Source organism: Eulemur rufifrons, chromosome 1, assembly GCF_041146395.1.
Source record: "Eulemur rufifrons isolate Redbay chromosome 1, OSU_ERuf_1, whole genome shotgun sequence".
In the NCBI taxonomy this organism is placed as follows: domain Eukaryota; kingdom Metazoa; phylum Chordata; class Mammalia; order Primates; family Lemuridae; genus Eulemur; species Eulemur rufifrons.
The window spans coordinates 42,282,538-42,304,289 of record NC_090983.1 but is presented as its reverse complement, the minus strand read 5'-3'; the positions used below and the strand labels follow the sequence as shown (position 1 = coordinate 42,304,289).

The 21,752-nt window shown below is 33.3% G+C and overlaps 1 protein-coding gene across 3 annotated transcripts in view; it reads right to left on the bottom strand.

The window, feature by feature from the left end:
* The window catches only part of TFPI (tissue factor pathway inhibitor), a 69,385-nt gene that overhangs the window by 18,551 nt on the left and 29,082 nt on the right, over nucleotides 1-21,752 (bottom strand). For 2 of the 3 annotated variants that reach the window (XM_069469834.1, XM_069469849.1), the window contains exons 2-5: nucleotides 16,561-16,677; nucleotides 9,443-9,640; nucleotides 5,384-5,422; nucleotides 405-581 (exon numbers count right to left, since the gene is read on the bottom strand). In XM_069469834.1, the coding sequence (XP_069325935.1) occupies nucleotides 405-581; nucleotides 5,384-5,422; nucleotides 9,443-9,640; nucleotides 16,561-16,663 (517 nt within the window). In that variant the 5' untranslated portion in view covers nucleotides 16,664-16,677. The remainder of the gene's footprint in view (nucleotides 1-404; nucleotides 582-5,383; nucleotides 5,423-9,442; nucleotides 9,641-16,560; nucleotides 16,678-21,752) is intronic. The other variant, XM_069469840.1, reaches the window with a different exon arrangement.

Sequence of the window (21,752 nt, the reverse complement as noted above, 5' to 3'; positions counted from 1 at the left end):
GAGTCATTCCTTTAATAAATGCTATGGGCAGATAAAAGTGATTGATTTTAGGTGATACCTTCCAAATTACTATTTGTCCTCAATGTTTTTTTATAATTATAAGTGATTTCACTAATTCTACAGTTGTGCTGAAATTATACTGCAGTATTCTAAGGAGGGAAAATTAAATTATGTAACATAAAAAATAATATGAGAGCTATGAAAATAGTTTCCACTAGAGTTAAATTTCTTAATTCTTAATGCTTTTTTTTAAAAACATACAAATCCCTTTCAAATCTAATGAGCACAAATATCTCTTCATTTGCATGCCTAAAACAAAATTTGGGTAAACTTGGACATCCTCTAAGATGCCTTATTTTTAAAAGGATGCTAATGAATAAACTAAAATGAGATGAGGAACTTACATGTATCCTCACAAGTGTTCTTGCATTCTTCCAGAGATTCAAAGTTGTTTTGATTGCCTAGGCATCCACCGTACTTGAAACGTTCACACTGTTTTGACTGATTGTTATAAAAATACCTGGTAATATAACCTCGACAGATTCCAGCATCTTCTTCCAAAAAGCAGAAATCTGGCTTTTCTAAAAATTATAAAAATGTCAAAAGTAATATTCTTTTTTAATTAAATTTATAAATAATGGGCTAAGTTCTTTAAGCAGTAAACATAAAAATTAAAGACAAGAGGTAAAAATATAACATTATCCACAACTATGGAATATTAAAATTACCTATAATATCTACTGTGTACTTAGAATAAGGAAGAAACAGCCATTGAGACACATATTTTGTGATTGGCGTTTCAATTTCTAAGTTTCTCTATAAATATATACAACTATTCTGTACCTATAATATTAAAAATAAAAAAAATGGAAAATGGTATGTGTGACTAAAAGATGGGATATTTATTTGGAAACAAACTATTACGTCTAGATACAAAATCATATCTGTGTAAATCATAGTAAATTAATAAGGAAGTAACTATCAACTATTTTATGAATTGAGAGAATAAACAATAGTAGGTTATTTTACCATGTTCCACACTTGCTTTGGATGTGCAAAATATTACAGCAAAAAATGGGTTTAATTAGTTTTATTATGTTTATATGTAAAACATTTAGAAAAGGTCTGTGAATATTTCATGTCATGAAGTATGGAGTATCATTAGGGAACGCAGTGTAGTGTCTTGCTTCATTAGGAATGGTTTGCTCCTGCAGTGTGAAAAACATAAATTAGGTCTAGACGGGTGTATGTTTGTGTGCGTGTGCAACAGAGAGAGAGAGAGAGAGAGAAAGTGCACATACATGAGAGATATTCTGAATTCTGCCAAAACCACATAACTGCTAAATACTGGTTTTTAACATTTTTTCTTTCATTTTTCTGCTTTAAGACTGTCTGAAAAAGATGGGTTTAATCCCTATACTGTAAAAGCATTAACATTAATATGTCCCAGATATTTTTGGATAGTCATTTATTCTTTTCAACAAGTGTTTAATTGATACAGATAATCAAATATGACCTAATTTATGCCACGGTAATACTTTCAGAATGTGTATAAATTCACAAATACCAAAAAATTTCTTTGTAAAGATAATGTGTACCAGTTTTCAGTTAAGAAAATATGATCACCATATTCCAAGTAGTGCGCTTACCTAATCTCAGGGTTAAAACACTTAGCTTCTCCGGTATGAAATTTTTATTTTATTTCATTTCATTTCATTTTTTATTTTATTTTAGACACAAGGTCTCACTCTGTCAGCCAGATTGGAGTGGTTCAGTGGTGCGATCATAGCTCACTCACTGCAACCTCCAACTCCTGGGCTCAAGCTATCCTCCCCTTGTTAGCATCCCAAGTAGCTGGGACTACAAGCACGCTACCATAGCTGGCTAACTTTTAAAATTATTTTGTAGGGATGGAGTCTCTCTATGTTGCCCAGGCTAGTCTCGAATTCATGGCCTCAAGAGATCCTCCTGCCTCAGCCTCCCAAAATGTTAGGGTTACAGATATGAGCCACTGCTCCCAGCCTGAAATCATTTTTTAAAAATGTTCATCATAAATATTTTCTATGAAGAGAAAGCATCTTAAAGAAAGAAGTTGCCTCCAATCTAGGGTCTGACTTATGACTTGAAATTTATGATTCCAATGACTGGGAGAGGAGAGAATAGTGATGATACCATGAAGTGTATATAACATAGGTCATATTGGAAGGTATAGTTCATGACTAATATAATTTTTATATGTGTGTATAAACATACCTTTTGTTACCTCCGAAGAGAAAAATAGAATGGTTTAAATTTTTAAAAGTTGGAAAAGAAGATTTGGAAAGTATGGAAGCTTTCATGACTAGCCTTATAAATTCCTGTATTCTTATGCAGAAATTAGTATCTGTACTAGATAGGACATCCTCCACTGCTGTGTCTCTTTTTTTTCTTCTTCCAGGCATTGGAATGACTCCAATAGTACAGAGGAAGAAAGGAAATACATGTTTAGGGATTGGAGAGGCTTTTGCAAAAGTCTAATACCCCTTCTTTGATAGTGCTCCAAACCAGGCTAAACACAGCTGTCATAAAAGTTGTGCCAATGTGATCTACATTACCAGCCCTGTCTACATGCATACTCTGTGAAAACAATTGAGATAATTTTCAAAATCACTATGATCACAAGGCATATTGGGCTTGAATTTTTTTAGCACAAATCTCCAATTTCTCAATTTTTGTTTCCCTGTAGCTATATTATCATAGTGGCAAAAAGGAACTGTGGTATCTTTTCACATCTTAAAGCAACTATCTCAGGGAAGCAATGCCCATAATTGTTTTACTATATAAATGTCACGTATTTAATAATGCTAATGACTTCTACCAAAGTTGCAGATCTGGAAAAGAACTAATCTCCCATAAAACTTATTTTATTAAGTAAAATTTCCTATTATAATACAGTTTTAATCTCTACTCTGCATCTTCTCAAAACACCAGTTTCAAAGTTGACTTTATTTACTGTTTATCGTCTCTTTTTTCAGGGTGAATGTTACTTTGCTTCTCATATTGCCTCTTGTTTTTCAAAGTGAATGTTATTATGGTTATTATAGTTAAGTATAATATATGGGAAAAGAATAAAACTCTTTAAATTTTTATAATATTTTTATGAAGAAAAATTCATTCAATTACTATCATTTTGATTTGTTTTTGTCTTAGTATATATATTTTATGAAAATTTAAATCATCTTAACAGAGGGCATAAGAATTTTATGTTTAACAAATGTGGTGGGTAAAAATTATTGCATATAAAGAATAAAAAACATAAATTATGCTAAGTATAATTTAAAAACCGTACAACTAGAAGTTGTTATTGTTCATATTGAACTCCCATTAGAGGACATAAACCTATTTTAAGACAAAGTCAAAAATTCACACATGTAAAATAATTCCTTTTAGGCCTCCAGTTTGAAATACAGTTACAAATCAAGAAATTAATTCCCATATTCTTCAGATAAACAAAGTAATATTCTTGTTGACTTTGTATAGACAGCTCTAGCTCTAAACTGGTGCTCAGTTAAAACTGAGTAACAGAGAATGCGGACATGGCACTATATCAACTTTCATAAGCCATGGGATTTTTACTGTTGATTTTTGTTTAAGCCTGCATACTTGGGAATTGACTTAGATCAAATTTTATTTCAAAGGGTTTGTAATAAATCTCCACTCTCTTTATAATTGTTCTAATGCTAGGAAGCACATTACAAACTTAACTTCAAATAGATAGAAGTCTTTGTTATGGATTAGTTTTAGCATCTAAACATTTTTAACATGTATATGAATAGAGCTTTATTCTTTAATTTTTGTGTATAATACAAAGTAAGGATGGTTAAATTCTGAATTATCAAATGTATATTTTATAGCAAAATTTTACCTGTATATAATATTTTTTTCTAATTCTATGCTTCTGGAAAAAGGTCTTAATATTTAAATGTTGGTATTTCCTTTCATGAAAATATCTTCTTTTACTTCGTAGAAAAAATTCCCTTTATAAATATGCTTTATTCTTTGATATTACAGATGAAGACTTTGACTAATTGAAGTACCGAACATTTTTGTCAAGATTAATTCAATATTTACAGGAAGGTTTTTTTAAAAATTGTAAATAAATACATACATTCACTTATGTTGTTTGTACGAACTTCGCCATTGAATTTATTTTATTAATTTTGATTCAAATTCTGATTAGTGAATAAAGTTTAAAGATTATCACTGAGTCACAGAAATTTCCAACTCTTTCCCAGACAACTAAATCAAAATAAGTAAAATTAAAATGCACTTTGCATTTCATGCTCCTTCATGTTCTGAGTTAAATAATTTAATCTCTTTTTTCAATATTTTCTCATTCAAATGTAAATATCATAAATGATAATTGGACCAAACCAGTTTCTAGACCATTACTAGAAGGAGGTTAGTTTTCTTGATCTATTGATAACATTGTTTTTGCTGATATATTCAGCAAAAAGTAATTATTTTTAATTAAAAACAATAAAATATTTTAAATCTCAAAATTAAAAATGTGCTCACATACACTAAATAATGTTGAGAAAGGCAATTATTTATTTTTAAATATCTCCATTTACTTTTTTTTTTTTTTTTTTTTTGAGACAGAGTCTTGCTTTGTTGCCCGGGCTAGAGTGAGTGCCATGGCGTCAGCCTAGCTCACAGCAACCTCAAACTCCTGGGCTTAAGCAATCCTACCGCCTCAGCCTCCCGAGTAGCTGGGACTACAGGCATGTGCCACCATGCCTGGCTAATTTTTTTCTGTATATATTTTAGTTGGCCAGATAATTTCTTTCTATTTTTAGTAGAGAGGGGTCTCGCTCTTGCTCAGGCTGGTCTCGAACTCCTGACCTTGAACGATCCACCACCTCGGCCTCCCAGAGTGCTAGGATTACAGGCGTGAGCCACCGTGCCCGGCCTCTCCACTTACTTTTGTATATAGAACTATTGACAATTCAAAATGTATCCATTCAGGGGAATATTTAATGAAATTTGCTGAAGCCACACAATGCTGAGATTAACAAGGGACTAGAGACCAGAGAACTAAAGACTAGAAACATTTAAATTACTATTTGGAAGGTGTTATAATAGCATGTGTGGCTCTGGATTGTAAATGGATTAAAATTAAATGTCATGCTGCATTAGGATGAGAGTACATAGGATGTTTGGAGTCTCCCCCAGCAAATATCATGTGTACATTTTTCTAATTTTTCATTATACTCAAGGAAACAAAACACCGTTTCAAAGATCATATGAATTTATGATCAATCTCATATCAGAGAAACCTAAGAATTGAATATCTAGATGCCTTATATAAATGCTACTAATTTACACACACATGAATATTCACCTTTTCTGAATGTTGTCTTTGTAAACTTCTTTGAATAATCTGCAATCAAAACAATATGTATACATATGTTAATTGCTACAATTTATAATGTAATACCATGAATTTGAATTGAACAAACTAGGATGACATATTTATTACCATTAAATTATTCTTATACAGAATGTCAAAAATTAAATTTCTTTTCTCTAAAAATTTTTTCTATTTATTATAACCACGAAGCCACTTAATTTTAACATAATAATGTTTCAAAAACTATGTTAAAAGTTTCTAACACATTTACAAAAACGAGAATTCATAATGACTAAATTTTCTGTTCAGAATATCTATAATTAAAATGATTAAGCTTTCCAAAAGAAGACAAATGGCCAATGAACATATGAAAAAATGCTCGACATCACTAATCATCAAGGAAATGCAAATTAAAACTACAAAGAGATATTACCTTGCACCTGTAAGAATGGCTTTTATTAAAAAGTCCAAAACAACAGATGCTGGCATGGATGCAGAGAGAAAGGAATGCTTATACACTGTTGTGGGGACTGCAAATTAGTACAACCTCTATGGAAAACAGTATGGAGATTCCTCAAAGAACTAAAAGTAGCCCTACCATACAATCCAGCAATCCCACTACTGGGTATTTACCCAAAGGAAAAAAGGACATTTTATAAAAATAACACTTGCACTCAAATGTTTATTGTACCACAATTCACAGTGGCAAAGATGTGGAATCAACTCAAGTGCCCATCAATTCAAGAGTGGATTAACAAAATGTGGTCTATGTATATCATGGAGTACTATCAGCCATAAAAAGGATGAATTAATACCTTTTGCAACAATTTGGATAGAACTGGAGACCATTCATTATCCTAAGTGAAGTATCTAAAGAATGGAAAAACGAACACCACATGTACTTGCTAGTAAATTGGAACTAACTGATGAGCACACGTGCAGAATGAGTAAAACTCATGGAAATCAAGTAGGGGGAATGAGGGGGAGGGGATGTGTGAAAACCTACCTAATGGTACAATGAACACTATCTGGGTGATGGGCACACTTATAGCCATGACTCAAGCATTATAAAAGTGATCCATGTGCTGCTATAAACATTCTAGTGCAGATGTCTTTTTTATAGAATGTCTATTTTTCCTTTGGGTAGATGCCCAGTAATGGGATTGCTAGATCGAATGGTAGTTCTACTCGTAGCTCTTTGAGGTATCTCCATATTACTTTCCACAGAGGCTGTACTAGTTTGTAGTCCTACCAGCAGTTTATGAGTGTTGTTATCTCTCTGCATCCATGCCAACATTTATTGTTTTGGGACTTAATATGCTGAAATAAAAAAAAAATAATGCCAACAACAATAACAAAAATGACCCAAAAGTGATCCATGTAACCAAAACCATTTGTATCCCCATAATATTTTGAAATAAAAAAATAATGTGAAATATGAAAATAATTCAGGCACCTTACTTTACATATAAAAATAGATAATTTTTATAGTGAGTTGGGAATAGGGATGGAATGGACCAGCATCATCTCCTTTCCTGATTTCTTCTCCTGTCTTGTTATCTCAACCCCATTGCAAGTTTCATTATTATTACCAGACTCAGAGGAGAAATGAAGGAAACGCATCTGGGACATATTATTGGTACTAATTGATCAACACTAATGTGCACATATGGGAAATAACATTCATAGGGTGTTGGGCAGGTGGGAGGGGGAGAAGGGGATGGTTAAATCCACAACTAACATATAATTAGTTGTTCTACCAGAGAGACAGAAAGGTAGAGAGAGAAAGGAGAGCAAGAAAGAATATGAGTTGGATTACATGTCATTTTTAGCCACTGAATCATCTTTCTTAAAACAGGCAGATGATCCTTCTACAGGCAAACTCAAAGAGGACCCTAACCAGATTTCTTAGGTGTTTCTGTACAAGTCCATTATCTCCCACACATTGTTACAAAAAATCCAGCCACCTCAGCTTCCTAATCTCCAATATTCACCTATTCTATTCTGAGAGACCATCATGCTGTACTTGGATTTCCTTTTCTTAACTGTAGTTCAGAATAACTTCATACAGAAAGCAGGGGAGATAGGAGGGCTCATCTTGTATGTTTCTCTTCTCTCAGAGATCAGAATTCTGTGCTGCCTTTGAATCATGTCTGCAAACAACTGCTTTATACATTTTGTCCAGTTTTTTAGTACTTTATGTTGGAAGATAAAGTCCAGTTCTAGTTATTTATGATGGCCAAAAATTGAATTCTCTCTTTAGGTGATTATTAAAAAGTTTAGCAGTATTTTTCGTATGTGCCACTTACAGCCTTAAGAGTAATCTACTGTATAAAACACTCAGGCCTTCATACAACAATATGAAGTGGCTTTTGAAGAGATAATGAGGGGACGGGGGCAAGCAACTTACATTTATATGCTAGTCAGTAACGATGTTAAAGAAGAGTGTAAGTAGGGCTGTCACTGATGAATGAGATGATTACATTTGATTAACTTCTTAAAAAAGAATAACTTTTACACAATGGTAAACTCTAAGGACTTGTGAGTTATTTAAAAAAGGAGAAACAGGTATGTATTTCAAGAAGAGACAAGTTGATGAAAATAAGTAGGTTGACAAGTGAAAAAGCAAGGATTACAGAGAATGGGTAAATCAGGCCTCTGGCCAAGATACTGAAGACTAAGAATGATTTTCAGCTCAACACAAAAGGATACGTAGCCCAACATGTAGGGAAGAAAACAGGGTATAGAAATCTGTGATGAATGGAAAATGACCAGACGATTATAAAAACCAAAGGCACCACTGAGGACCACTGAGCTGCCTAAACTGTGTCAGTAACATTCATAGAACATCCATGGAGAGGAAAGAGGAAAATAAGTGCTCTGAGGCTAAAGAAATATCTTCATGTCTATTCTCTTACATTAGCTCTAGAGCATACAACAAAGCATCTCACAGACTCATAGAGGAGAGAAGTTCTCTCTTTCCACCACGTTGAGATTGTCCCACAGGCCAAAAGCATCAAGATGCCAAAGCTGTTTAGTAACAGCTGCTTCGGAAGGCATTATCAGAGTGAGAATGCAGAGCTGCCTGACTTGCAAAATACAAGACATCTAGTGTTACTAACTAAAGATATCTTCTCTGTAGTACTATCGCTCAATCCAACTAGTTTTAAAAACATGCTATGGGAGAATATTGGGCTAAAAACTAGGGACATAAGGGCAACTCAGATTATTTTATCCCTCAAGTAGTTCACAATTCAGAATAACCTGAGATAAAAACATTCAAAATTTTGACCAGTAATTACTTTTAATTTTTCTTAGTGAGAAGAGATAAAACCACATATAACATTGTAATTTGCAAAATTTGCAAAAAAAGAAAATTAATAGGATTAAGGCAGAATAAAGTTTAATAACTTAATATAATATGATGTTCTTTTAACCTTGTAACTTAGTAAAATAACATAAAAAGAAAAGGTGGGTTTAGGAAAGTATACATGGGTTAGCAGGGATGATACTGTCTTTTCTACAGTATTTCAAGGTTCCAACAGAAAAGACTTAAATTTCATTTATATGGTTCTACTAGCTAATGCAGTTTAGAATTTTCCAATTAGGAAATACAGAGCCTCAAAGTGAATTTTCAGATTCATGATCATGAGAGAGAATCATAATGAGACCGTTGTGTTGATAAAGGAGACTAAGTCAATGTGACTAACATTCACTTTCCTGTCAACTCAGAGTGCAATTCAGGGAGGCTGAATTACATTCACTTCATACAATGATACTTCACTGTTCTGTGAGTTTGAGGGTTTTCCTTCCTTCTTTATTATGGAAAAGAGTACAGGACAGTAAATGAGGCTGAATATATTTTATAATAATTGATTTGAAAAAATAAAAAAAAGATAGTTGAACATGAAAGCTAAATATGTGAAAATAAAAGATTCTTTGGAATGTTCAAAAAGTATCAAATTACTTTTTTTTCTAAAACTATCAAATCTAAGCTTAGACCCAATAATCCTTAAGGCTCTTGAGTAATAAGGGTCCCCGGAAGCCTACCTCTTACACATATGTTTTTGCACTCTTCCAGACTCTCAAATCGATTCTGATTTCCTTCACATCCCCCATATACAAATTCTTCACACTGTTGAGTGAAAATATTGAAGAAAAATCTCTTCATCATTGCTTTGCACGGGCCATCATCTGCCTTCAACGCACAAAATGAATGCATAGGTTTCAGTGGTGGCAGCGCAGTATCTACATGGGAAAAATAAAAGACAGAACACGTAATCCTCCATCAACACTTTAATAATGTTCTTTATTTTCTCTATAATATGTCCTGATTTAAAGTAAAAGTACAACAATAAAATATGCTGATAAGAAACCATAAAAAGTTATTCAGTTATCAAAGAGGTAAAGTTAATAAATTCACCAAATGAGGCACATTTTATAATCTATTACAGTTTAATAGTTGATGGCTGATCAACTATTAAAGGAAAAAATGTATTATGATTTTTTTTCTAGATTTTTGTTAACAGGTATTGCTTAAATCTGTGTCAGTTGACTGAGAGGGAATTGAATAATAGATATAAGGCAATCTCATTGATATGGATGTGTCTATAATAGACCTCTACCATTAACTCAGTTAATGGACAATTCGTTTGAGTTTCTCTCCCTAAACCATAGTTGTGTCACTTTTCACACATAAAACAACTCTTTAAAAACAACAATATATTCACATTCTCATATATATACATATATATCTAAATATATATGTGTTTTATACATATCACACTATAATGAACCATTCCCTAATTATGAAAATTAACTTGTTTGATGTTACAAAAAGAATACACTGCATGGGGTATTCTTTTACTTACCATGATTGGTTTTTAATAATGTTGAAAAAACTAACATTGCTTTCTATGTTTTAAATAGAATGAGGGAATTCTTTTGACCTTGAGCTAAATTTTTTTTCTCTAGACATTTAGTCACTGATTTTAATAACAGAAAAATTTCCTATCTTGAGAAGGGACATGAACATATAGAAAACTCAACTAATTTTTTAAAAATTTTATTTTTATCAAGTCCAATAATATTAATAGAGGTCTAATTTTAAATAAGTTGCATTTGTTTACAGAATCTACCACTAAAGAAAGACACTGAAAATTGTGCTTGGTGCAATGAAAATAATAATGACTAAAGAATGTCATATCATATTCTTGAGTATTGTCTATATATTGAGTCTATGTATCTTCTGTGTCTTTGGGAATTGACTGTTGATCCCTTATGGTGGATAGTGAAACCTGTAAGTGACCTGAACCAATTTGCCCTCTAGAGGGCAGTAGTATTGTATTAAATTAAAACAGATTATATGCATACCTTCAAAAGAGTTTTTAGTGCATGTACTCTAAAATAATTTACTTTGAACAAAAGAACATAAATAGATGTCACTTTAAAATTTTCACATAAAATATTTTTAAAGCCTGAAATTAAGGATAAGTTTGTGGATGTATGATCATCTGAAAGGAAATCCACTTTAAACGTCCTGTAATTTCAAAAGTTATGTGAATGTTTTTTAAAAGAGAAAATATGCAAATAATAAAAGTAGGATTAGATAATTGTATCAAATCTCTTCTACCCTTAACCTTTTATTATTCTAATTATATATTTTGTATTATTAATAATATCAAGTATAGCCATATTTCAATAATGTTAAAACTCTATAACAAAGCTATTGGAATGTTACTGCTAATTTTTATATGAGTCATCAAATGATAGGTAGTCCTTGTAATCTTGGAAAGGTTAAAAATATAGCTTTCTATACATAAGTTGGAATTTTTATGATGTTTGATTCATATGACACTATTTATGAACACGTGAATTTTATCTTAACTACTAACACAAATTTAATTTTAAAAAATTTGAGTTGAATTTATAAAATACTATCTCACAATTTTGATTTGCTTGATAACTGACTTAACTATTTTTTTAAATTGAAATAAATTGAGCTGACAGAACTGATAGAACAGTAAGTTTTTCAGACCCAAAATTTAATAAGGTAGAATAACATATGACAGGGAATAATTATGATAGACAGATAACTTCAGCACTAAACACAATTGTCATGAACTAGCTAACTGGAAAGTAATAATGCCGGCCAAACCTTTAACTAAAATTGAGTTGTATACACCTGGGGAATTGTATGTTTTCAACTTTCTCTGGGGTTATGTTCCATTGATAAAATATAAAGTTTGTGTTTATCAATATAGTATTTTTTATAATTTTACACCAATAACACAATGTCCCTAAATCCAATAAATATCTATAGCATGTATGTATATAACTTTATCAAAGTGAGTTAATAATTACTGAACATGTACAAGTTTAACTGGCATTTCTTTTTCTTTCTAATTCTTTAACATTTTATGTTGAACTTATCTGAAATATGATAATTGGCTTTAAAGAGTCTCTCAGATACATCAAGAGTTTCTGGTACCTACAAATATGAATATTGCATGGTAAAATTCAGAATGATAATTTTTCTTAAATGTTTTGAGATTTCATTGAAATTCTCCACTTTTCTTAAATGACATGCACAAGTACTTTTTAAAGAGAAATTTATAATGTAAATATAATCATACTTGACAGAGTTGGAAACATATTTTCCATAGAAACATATCTGTATATAAACAACCATGACATAAAAAACCATGTTTTCTCTCTTCATCACTGAAATTATAATTGTTAATTTGAATTCAAAAATCACTGAAAGCTTTTTCTGAATAATGCATTTACAAATAATTGTAAATGCGTTTATATTCTCTGAGTTTATTTAAGGATTTTATAATGCCATAACTGACATTTTGAGTTGTTAAATTGTGAGAAGTCAGAACAGTTTGCGTAAAGACACTAAGTGGAGCATCCGACTTAGAGCAGGCCCACAAGTATTGAATTAGCACTGTTTCTACACTATAGACATGTATTTTGATACTGATAAAAATTTGACCTATCGGTTCTATAAATATATGATCTCAGAATCAGTTATCAGAACTCATATGCATAATTTCAAGGAATGAACCAGGAATAAAAATATTCTGTCATTTTGAATCTTATAGGTATCTTAAAGCTGTATGCCATTATCTCAGAAATTCCTGTAGTACCTCTCATATGGTATCATGGTCCTCATTCCCAAGTTAATGTTACTTTAGAACTCTAGAGACAACAAATTAAGGAAGCAGTGTTTCAGACAGACATCTTTAATATAAATATACAGATCTATACATGTAGAATACAAGCAACTTTAATACCTGAATTGCCATATATATTTAGAAAAAAACATTTCTTATAAATCAATGCTTTATATCAGATTCTTTCTCATTGATGATTCCTCTACTTTTTACTCTTAATTTTTTTTCTTTATAGAGAGATGGCATCTCACTTTGTCTCCCAGGCTGGAGTGCAGTGGTGCGATCATAGCTCACTGTAACCTCAAATGCATGGGTGATCTTCCTGTCTCAGCCTCTCGAGTAGCTGGGATTACAGGTGCACACCACCACAGCCAACTATTTTTATATTTTTTACAGCCACAGGGTTTCACTATGTTGCCCTGGCGGGTCTCGAACTCCTGGCCTAAAGAGATCCTCCTGCCTCGGCCTCCCAGAGTTCTGGGATTACAGGCATGAGCCATTGAGCTCGGCCTCTTAATATTTTTTATAGTCCTTATTGTCAAGCTAAATGTTTTCCATTTTCTGTATTAAGGATATACTCACCCCAAGCTCAATCGGCTATTAAGTAATTGTGCCACCAGGTGGTGGTAGTGCACCACAAAAACAAAAAATAGTACACTACTAGTTGAGCAGTCACACCTAATGTTTACTGAGTAATGATTATGCTCTGGACATTTTGCAATTGTTATGCATTTTTATCTCCATTTTATAAATTATAAACTAGTACTTCAGAAATTAAATAAGTGGCTCAAATTCACACCATAAATGATGGGTTTTGAATTGACCTCATTTGTTTTTACACCAGATATCTCAAACTTTCTTTATAACTGAGTGATATTGTTACAGGTCTATGATTAAGATTCCAAAACTGACATTTGCATCAAGCACACAGATTCAGTTGTAAAAAGTTCTGCTCAGTTAATAACATTTCTTTCTAAAATTCACTTTGTAAAACTAAAAATGGCTTCAATGGTGGAGATAAATGATAATTTTACAGCAATTTGCTAAAGAAAAAACACTAAGTATTAACTTTTATTAGCTGTATTTTATTATTAGCTTATTCACCTTTATAATTCGTATTTTAATGTATTTCCTCAATGAATCCTATATTAGAATATTCTTTTGTGCAGTGAGCTTGTGCCCCACACCTGAGCACAGCATCCCTGGAATTGGGCAGTGGCCAGGTGTGCTGTCTGACACACAGTTCCCTGACACTGCACTCAGAAGGGGTGGAAGTCTGCCCTGGTTTTCATATTTTACTTTGAATAAACCTTTATGAATGTTAATAAATGTGTTGAGCATGTGTCAGACACTGTGCTGTCACTGCAGATATGACAGTAACTTAGGTGGCAACAAGCAGTTCCTCCTCCATGGGACATACAGTCACTGGAGACTGACTTACATAAATATTCAGGAAGTTCTGGGTGCTGTGCGAGCATATACTAGGATACCTAAGCTAGCCTCCTCAGGAGGTCATGGATAACTTTCCCGAGACTTGAAATTGAGACTTAACAAAAATGCTTATAGAGACAAGGATTGCCTGCCTCTCACCATGAAACTGGAAAACACGGGGTGATCTAGTAGGAATTTAATCTGATGAAACCATAAAAATAGGATTATGGTTTATTTAATCATTTTTAATTGATGAAATGTATTTTATGTCTCATAGTTTGAGGGTTACATTCTTACCTCCCCCTTCCCTGTGTCCTGGGATGTTGGATAGAAGGCTCACTATAATATTTCATACCTGAGAACATGCCATGCTCTTGACTGCTAGAATTCTCATTCTCCTGGAACTTGTTTGTGAATCTAGGGCTTTCAGGTAACTTGCTAAAAGTCTATGTGCTGCTTGCCTGTCTGACTAAAGGATTCAATTTCTCTAGCAGTGAAGAACATAGACAAGTACGGTTTGCTTTCTCTGCATCATAAAATGTGCCAGATGTTTTTTATGTGGTTTATATAACAGCCATATGGAATTAGTTATTTACATCATTTATTTACAGCTTGGAACCTTGGAAGTCAGAGAGTTTAAATAACTCATTTAATTTCACAAAGGTCCTAGATGGCAAACCACACCTACAAACTCAAGACTGTCTGATTCTGAATACTATAAAAGATGTCTGCCTTTCTCTAAATGTTCCTTGCTAATCTCTCTCTCAGCCCAAAAGTATTTTTTAAAGCTGTTTTCATTATCGTCGTGGTCTTATCAAGAAGTTTATTCTATCTCATCGTCTCTTCTGGTTGGATTGATTTTTAAAAAGTCTACATTGACTTGTGAGAGAAGCAATAAAATTGTACATATTTTTCTATAAATAACAGTACCTATTTCAGTTGAAATGGATGATGGCATGATCTTGGCATCTGTGATAAAATTGTATCTCCAAAACTGAGTTTATTCAGATGTGAGATCATGTTATTGCAAAATGAATTAAAAACAAAGCAAAAACAAAAACAAAACTAGGTAAGACTGTGCAGCTAGTAGCCAAGAGGACTTCAAATCTAACTTAAAGATTAAAAATTCTTTGTTACCCGCTACCTTATAGTGATTTTAAATTCTCGCTTAATTATTGGTGAGTTAACTCTGGTTTATGGTTGGCTGTGGCAGCAACAATTTCAGGACCCTCCTGACTAATGGGTATGTTTTCTCAGTCTGATTGAGGGGGATTGGAATGGGAGAATACTGGGAACATTTGGGCTCATTCTCCTCCCACTTCCCAAAACTGAGGTTGCCTGCCTTTTCCCTGCCGGGACTGACTTTATCTTCCACATCCTTTGTTTCTGTAATCCCTAGACTGTTAGAACTTGAACCTAATCCCTTTTGAGAAAAAAGCTGAATGAAGAAACTCATTTCATAATGGTCAAATTCCTATTTTCAAAAGGCACATTATGGTATTTACTGCACTAAATAATTTTCCATCTCCAGGAAATTTTTATAACATCACTTCCCCTTGCCAAGCTCTCAGGTCGCCAAGCTCGGATGAGTCTCCTTCCTCTTTGCATCAGTGGCAGTACCTATGCATGCTTCCTTCACTCCATTTACTACGCTGTACTGAGATAACCTTCCACTCTTCAGTCTCCCTATGAAATTGTGAGATTCCTGAGACCCCGGTCTCAGCCATCGCTGGTTCCCTAGCACCTTCCACACTTTCAGGCACAGAAGATGTTTTATTCAGTCTTTATTACAGAGAAGTACACTGAACACAATCACTTTAAAGATTTATTAGAGATACAAAATAAGAATGTGTTCATGAAAATCTTTTACACATCAGAAACTGCTACACAAAAAGAAGGTTTTATTTTGTTCATATTCTATCACTATTACGGATGACTTCAGATTGCTATCAACAATTTGCTAATTTGCCACAGTATGTTACTTTTAAGAAAGGTATACATTTATAATGACAATCACTGTATAGTCTTCTCTTGTTCTATTTTTTATTGTTAATATTTTTATTTTTTGATGCAGAGCTTTATGGGATAACTTATATTACCAGGTCCTTTGGTGTCTTGCTTGACTAGATTCTTACGCTGAACTCATCTTGGAAATTCTTACTTTGGAAATATGGACAAGAATCAGAGAATGGCTGATACCTTAGATGTCTGTAGTTCCCTTTCCTTCTCACACTTTTCTCCACCCCAGGGTGGTATCAAGTGCCCTAGAGAGTTGTTCCCAGAGCAGTTTGCTCCTTGCAATATCTCAGAGCTACTCCAGTGTTTATAGCCTGAAAAAAGGGAAGTATTTCAACTAAAATGATCTTATTTTTGGACTAAGTTTTAAAAAAGAAGAAGAAGAAAAAAAAAAGACACAGTAGGTATAAGAGGTTTCCAAAGAAAAAATTCACTTTAATAAAAACTAATTTTTTTACACAACAGAAAAATATGCTAGAGTTTGGATTAAAATTGAGAGCTTTGACTAGCTTAAAAAGATAAACACATATAACGTTTTACCTGTGATATTTGTATGTTCTTCATCTTCCTCAGGATCAGCTTTAAGAGGGGCAGGGGCAAGACTAAGCAGCAGAGAAGCCCAAAGAACATGTTCTTTCTTCATTGTATAAATCACCTCTGAAACATAGAATCCATACACATCTAATAAATAAAGCGTTAATGTGGACTTAACTACAGACTGGAAGAAATCATGCATCCTGCCAAATGCAAATTTCTATGACATTTAACGTAGGTTTGCACGCATCTCACGCCACACAATCCATGAGTCATATTTAAAATATGTATGTAGTTTTCAAAATTATGGACAAATGCACTCAGTGCATATATTTAATAATATTCAAGTACACAGGTCATATTCTAACTTTGAAAATATAAATAAAAAGGGCAATAATTGAGCGACATTGATAATGATGATCACTATGGCTAAGTACATGTTAAGATCCATTTTCATGTGTAATTCTACTTCCCACACCTTTCTCATAACTATTCTTTTTCAGACAGAGCTAATTATATTTTTTGTATTTTGCTATGATTTCTTTAATACAACTTTCAATTTCTTCTTTCTCTTTTCCTCTGCTCTGGTCTTTGTATTAAAAGGGAAATACATATTTACAATTTTCATCTTTATTTTTTTTTTTAAATATATTTGTTTTTATAATCAACTCCCTAACCAGGTTTTCTATGAGATAGCAGAGAGCCAGAACTGCAGACAAAAGAAATGTCTGACATTCCAGCCAGTCCTGTTCCCCGGTTCATCCTTCCTCAATTAAGTGCGCCATCTGATTCAAAAGAGTTTCACAGTAGAGTGACTTTGTGAAAAACTGACACTTTTACACTCTAAGGGAAACAGCTTTCAGCAGGAGAGTGAGACACTTCCTGCTTCAAGATGATTTAAAGGTTCATGGCAAAAAATCATGAAAAAGCACCTCTAAATACATTTTTTAAAAGATTTTTTCCTTTGTATTTAAAGATAGAAGGAAATGTGTCATGTGCCTATAAGCACAGGAAGAGAAAGAAGGGAACACATGCTCATGTTCTCTGCCACTAATGCCATTGGAGTCAGGAAGGAAAGAGAGATCTTATCAGTAAACATTCACAAATGCAGGGACAGATACTCCCTTAAAAACAATCTAGAATTCTCTGGTTTTGTCTGTAGTGGCTCACAGCTTCAATATACACCATTAAGGTGTGTGTAGCCTTATAATAAATAATAAAGTAATAAATATCATTTTTCTTAAAGTCTCACTAAAATCACTAGTGGGACATATAATTTATTTCCTCACACTTTGGAAATGTTAACCCATTTGATTTTTGGTCAGTGGAGGTGTTATATACCTTGGAAACCATACCATAAACTGTTTGAATTCACAAATATATATCTACATAGATACATAATTTTGAAGACTCAACTCAACTTTTATTCTTTATCTTATTTTTGAATATATATTTTTCAGAGACTCTCCTGTTTCCATTTGATTATTTAAAGTATAAAATCCTGTTCTACTTTGAGTATAAAATGAAGCACGTTACGTTTATTTGTATCACATGGCTTAGGGAGCAGGCTGAGGTTAGGTGCTGCTGAAGAACTTGAGAATTAGGGTCCTAATTCCAGGAAGTTCCTTTCTTAAAAAATGGCAGCCTAGAGTGTTGTCCAAACAGTAGTTTAGAACATTCCTTAGTTGCAAGAATCAGAAGCCAGATCACAAATATTTAGATCCTGGGTTCATTTATTCTAGAAAATGTGGAGCAATCTAGGAATAGAAGGGCAGGTTTGTGTTGGATCTCAGAGACAACTAGAGCCAGGGAACTGACCACCACCAGGCGCCTCTCATTGCTGTTACACTCTTTAGACAAACTTGATTTTCTCTTGATGCAGCCCAATTTTCTCTACGTAAGCATGATGCCCAGTCACTGACCTGTCCTGGGTTTTAAACCTTAAGAATTCTTCCATCAAAACAGCATGATTACTTCTCTTTATGAAGCAGTTTCAAACAGCTTGAGACTAGCACTGATAGTTTCAGCTTGGAACAAACGTCACCTTTTGGACCAACACATTTGAGTTGGGAGCTGTGGGAGATCATCAGGGATTTCGTGGACCCTACACCAGTCAGAAGTCAGGATTAATAAAATATAATAGTATTGCAAATCTTAATGGAAGTACCGTTTTGATAGTAGAGTGGACAGGTGTAGCTCTGACAAGGAGGGGGTTGTTGCTTCCAGAAGTAGGGTAGGGTGTTGGACGGATAAAACTATGACTGTATTCTACAGCAAGCCATAGTTAATTATTTGCTGATCCAGAACTTTATATGATGCAGTCAATTTAGAAAATAGATGAATAGAGTGTAACAAAATACACACACACACACCAGAAAGAAAAAAGGCAGGTATATAATTTTTTAAAAAGTAGGAAAACAAACAAAAGGCAAATAAAGTACATGCATTACAGAGCAATACAATATTCAAATTTTTACAGAAAAAATCCTATTGTGGGTGATAACAGATTTAATATAGGGATGAATCCATGTACCAAATCTGATATATAAACTGTCTCTCTTTTCTTTTCGAACAATCCAAATTTCCTAAAATTGGAAAACACAAGTTTACAAACCACCATCCAGGGATCTCTTCCCCTGTAGACCTGCAGAGGATTGTCTATGAGGAACTGCTTGATATAAGCACATAGTCCTGGTTTTCTGGTAGAAATATCCTCTTTCAAAAAGTTGACAATTATTTAGAATGCTTTTAGATTTACAAAAAAAAAACTTGAGAAAAGAGTACAGAGACTTCTCTTATATCTCAAACTCAGTTTTCCTATTTTTAACATCTTACATTAGTATGGTGCATTTGTTACCATTAATATACCAATATTGATACATTATTATTAACTGAAGCCCATACTTGCATTAAATTTCCTGTTTTTCCCTAGTCCCTTTTCTGTTCCAGTATCCCACCCCAAATACCACATTACTTTTAGCTGTGATTTCTCCTTCGCTGCCCTTGGCTGTGACAATTTCTCAGACTTTCCTTGTATGATGATCTCGACAGTTTTAAGGAATACTGGTCAGGTATTTTTCAGGGTGCCTCTTTATTGGAATTTGTCTGTTTTCCTCATAATTAAACTAGGGTTATGAATTTTGGGGAAGAAGATCACAGAGGTAAAGTGATATTTTTTATCACATCACAACAAGGGCACATATTACCAACATGAGTTATGACTATTGATCTTGACCCTGAACATCTGGCTGGGGAAATGATCATTAAATTTCTACAGTGAAGTTACTTCCTACCTCCACCTTTCCATACTGTACTCTTTGGAAGGAAATCACCATGTGAAGCCCTTTTGATCTCTCTCCTTGAGTTTAGAGTATATGCATAAATTGATTGGAATTCTTTTGCATCAATATTTGTCTCCTCCCCTCTATTTACTAAATTATTCAATCCTTTATATCAGTATGGACTCAAGAATATTTATTTTATACTTTGTGTTATAATCCAGTGCCACTTCATTTATATTGTTGCTCAAATTGTTTTTGGCCAATTTGGGTGAGCATTTAGTTGGCTCCTGTGCTTCTTTGACATAGTTCCATGACTGTGGGTTTTAAGTTTTTTTGACTGTGGGTTTTAAGTTTTTTTGAGCTCCTCCTTCCTTTTTGTTACTACCAGATGCTCCAGGCTTGTATTATGTCCCAGTATTAGAACCAGCCATTTCTCCTAAAAAGTCCTGATTCCTTTTATTAGATATTGGTATTAGAAACCAAGATATGGCCACTAGGTTTGTTCATTACTAGGGTGTCATTTTTTAGGCCCTCTCTTTGACAGATCAAAGAAATATATATGTGTATACTATTCTATATATAAAGATACACTACCTTTAAATATATCTATATCTTCTGTGACTAGTTTATTTCACTTAGCATAATGTCCTCAAGGTTTGTTGTTGTTGAGACAGAGTCGCACTCTGTCACCCCTGGCAAAGTGCAGTGGCATCATCATAGCTCTGTGCAACTTCAAACTCCTGGGCTCAGAGGGCTCCAGTGATCCTCCTTTCTCAGCCTCCCGAGTAACTGGGACTACAGATGTGCACCATCATGCCTGGAAATGTCCTCAAGTTTTATTTTGGCAGGATTTTCTTCTGTTTTAAGGCTGAATAATATTTCATTGAATGTATATGCCACATTTCTTTATTCATTCATCTGTTGATGGATACTTGGTTGTTTCCGTATTTTGGCTATTGTGAATAATACTGTAAGGCACATGGAAATGCAGAGATCTTTTCAAGATTCTGATTTCAATTATTTTTGATATATATTCAGAAGAGGGATTCCTGGATAGTTTTCTTTTTAATTTTTGAGATACTTTCATACTATTACCCAGGGCTGCTGTACCATTTTACATTCCTGCCAACAGTGTACCAGGGTTCCAATTTTTCGACATCCTTACTAACATGTTATTTTTCAAGTTTTTTTTGATAATAGCTGTTCTAACCTGTCTGAGTTGATATCTCACTGTAGTTTTGATTTTCATTTCCCTGATAATTGATATTTATCATCTTTTCGTATACCTGTTAGCAATTTGTGTGCCTTCTTGGAAAAATATGCGTTTAATGCCTTTGCCTATTTTCAAATTTGGTTTATTTATTTATTTATTTTTGCTATTGAATTGAAAGAGTTCCTTTTATATTTTGGAAATAAATTCCTTAGCAGATATATGGTTTGCAAATATGTTCTCCTATTCTATAGTTTGTCTTTTAATTCTGATGATTGTTCCTTGGCTGTGCAAAGCTTTTTAGTTCAATGTAGTCCTACTTGTCTATTTTTGCATGAACTTTTGGTCTCATTTTCAAGAAATTATTGCTCAGACCGATTTCAAGATTTTTTTTCCCTATGTTTCTTCTAGAAGTTTTACAGTTTCAAGTAGTAACCATAATAGTCAAACTCATAGAAGCAGAGAACACAATGGTGGTTGCCAGGAGCTTAAGGTGGGGAAAATGGGACGTTGTCCAATGGGCATAAAATTTCAGTTATGCTAGAGGAACAAATTTTAGATATCTGCTATATAATATAGTGTATATTGTTAACAACATGGTAATTTGTGCTTCAAAATTTGTTAGGAGAGTAGATCTCAACTTAAGTATTCCTATCACAAAAAAATAAAAATAAAAACAAAAACCAAGGAGGCACAAGGAAACTTTG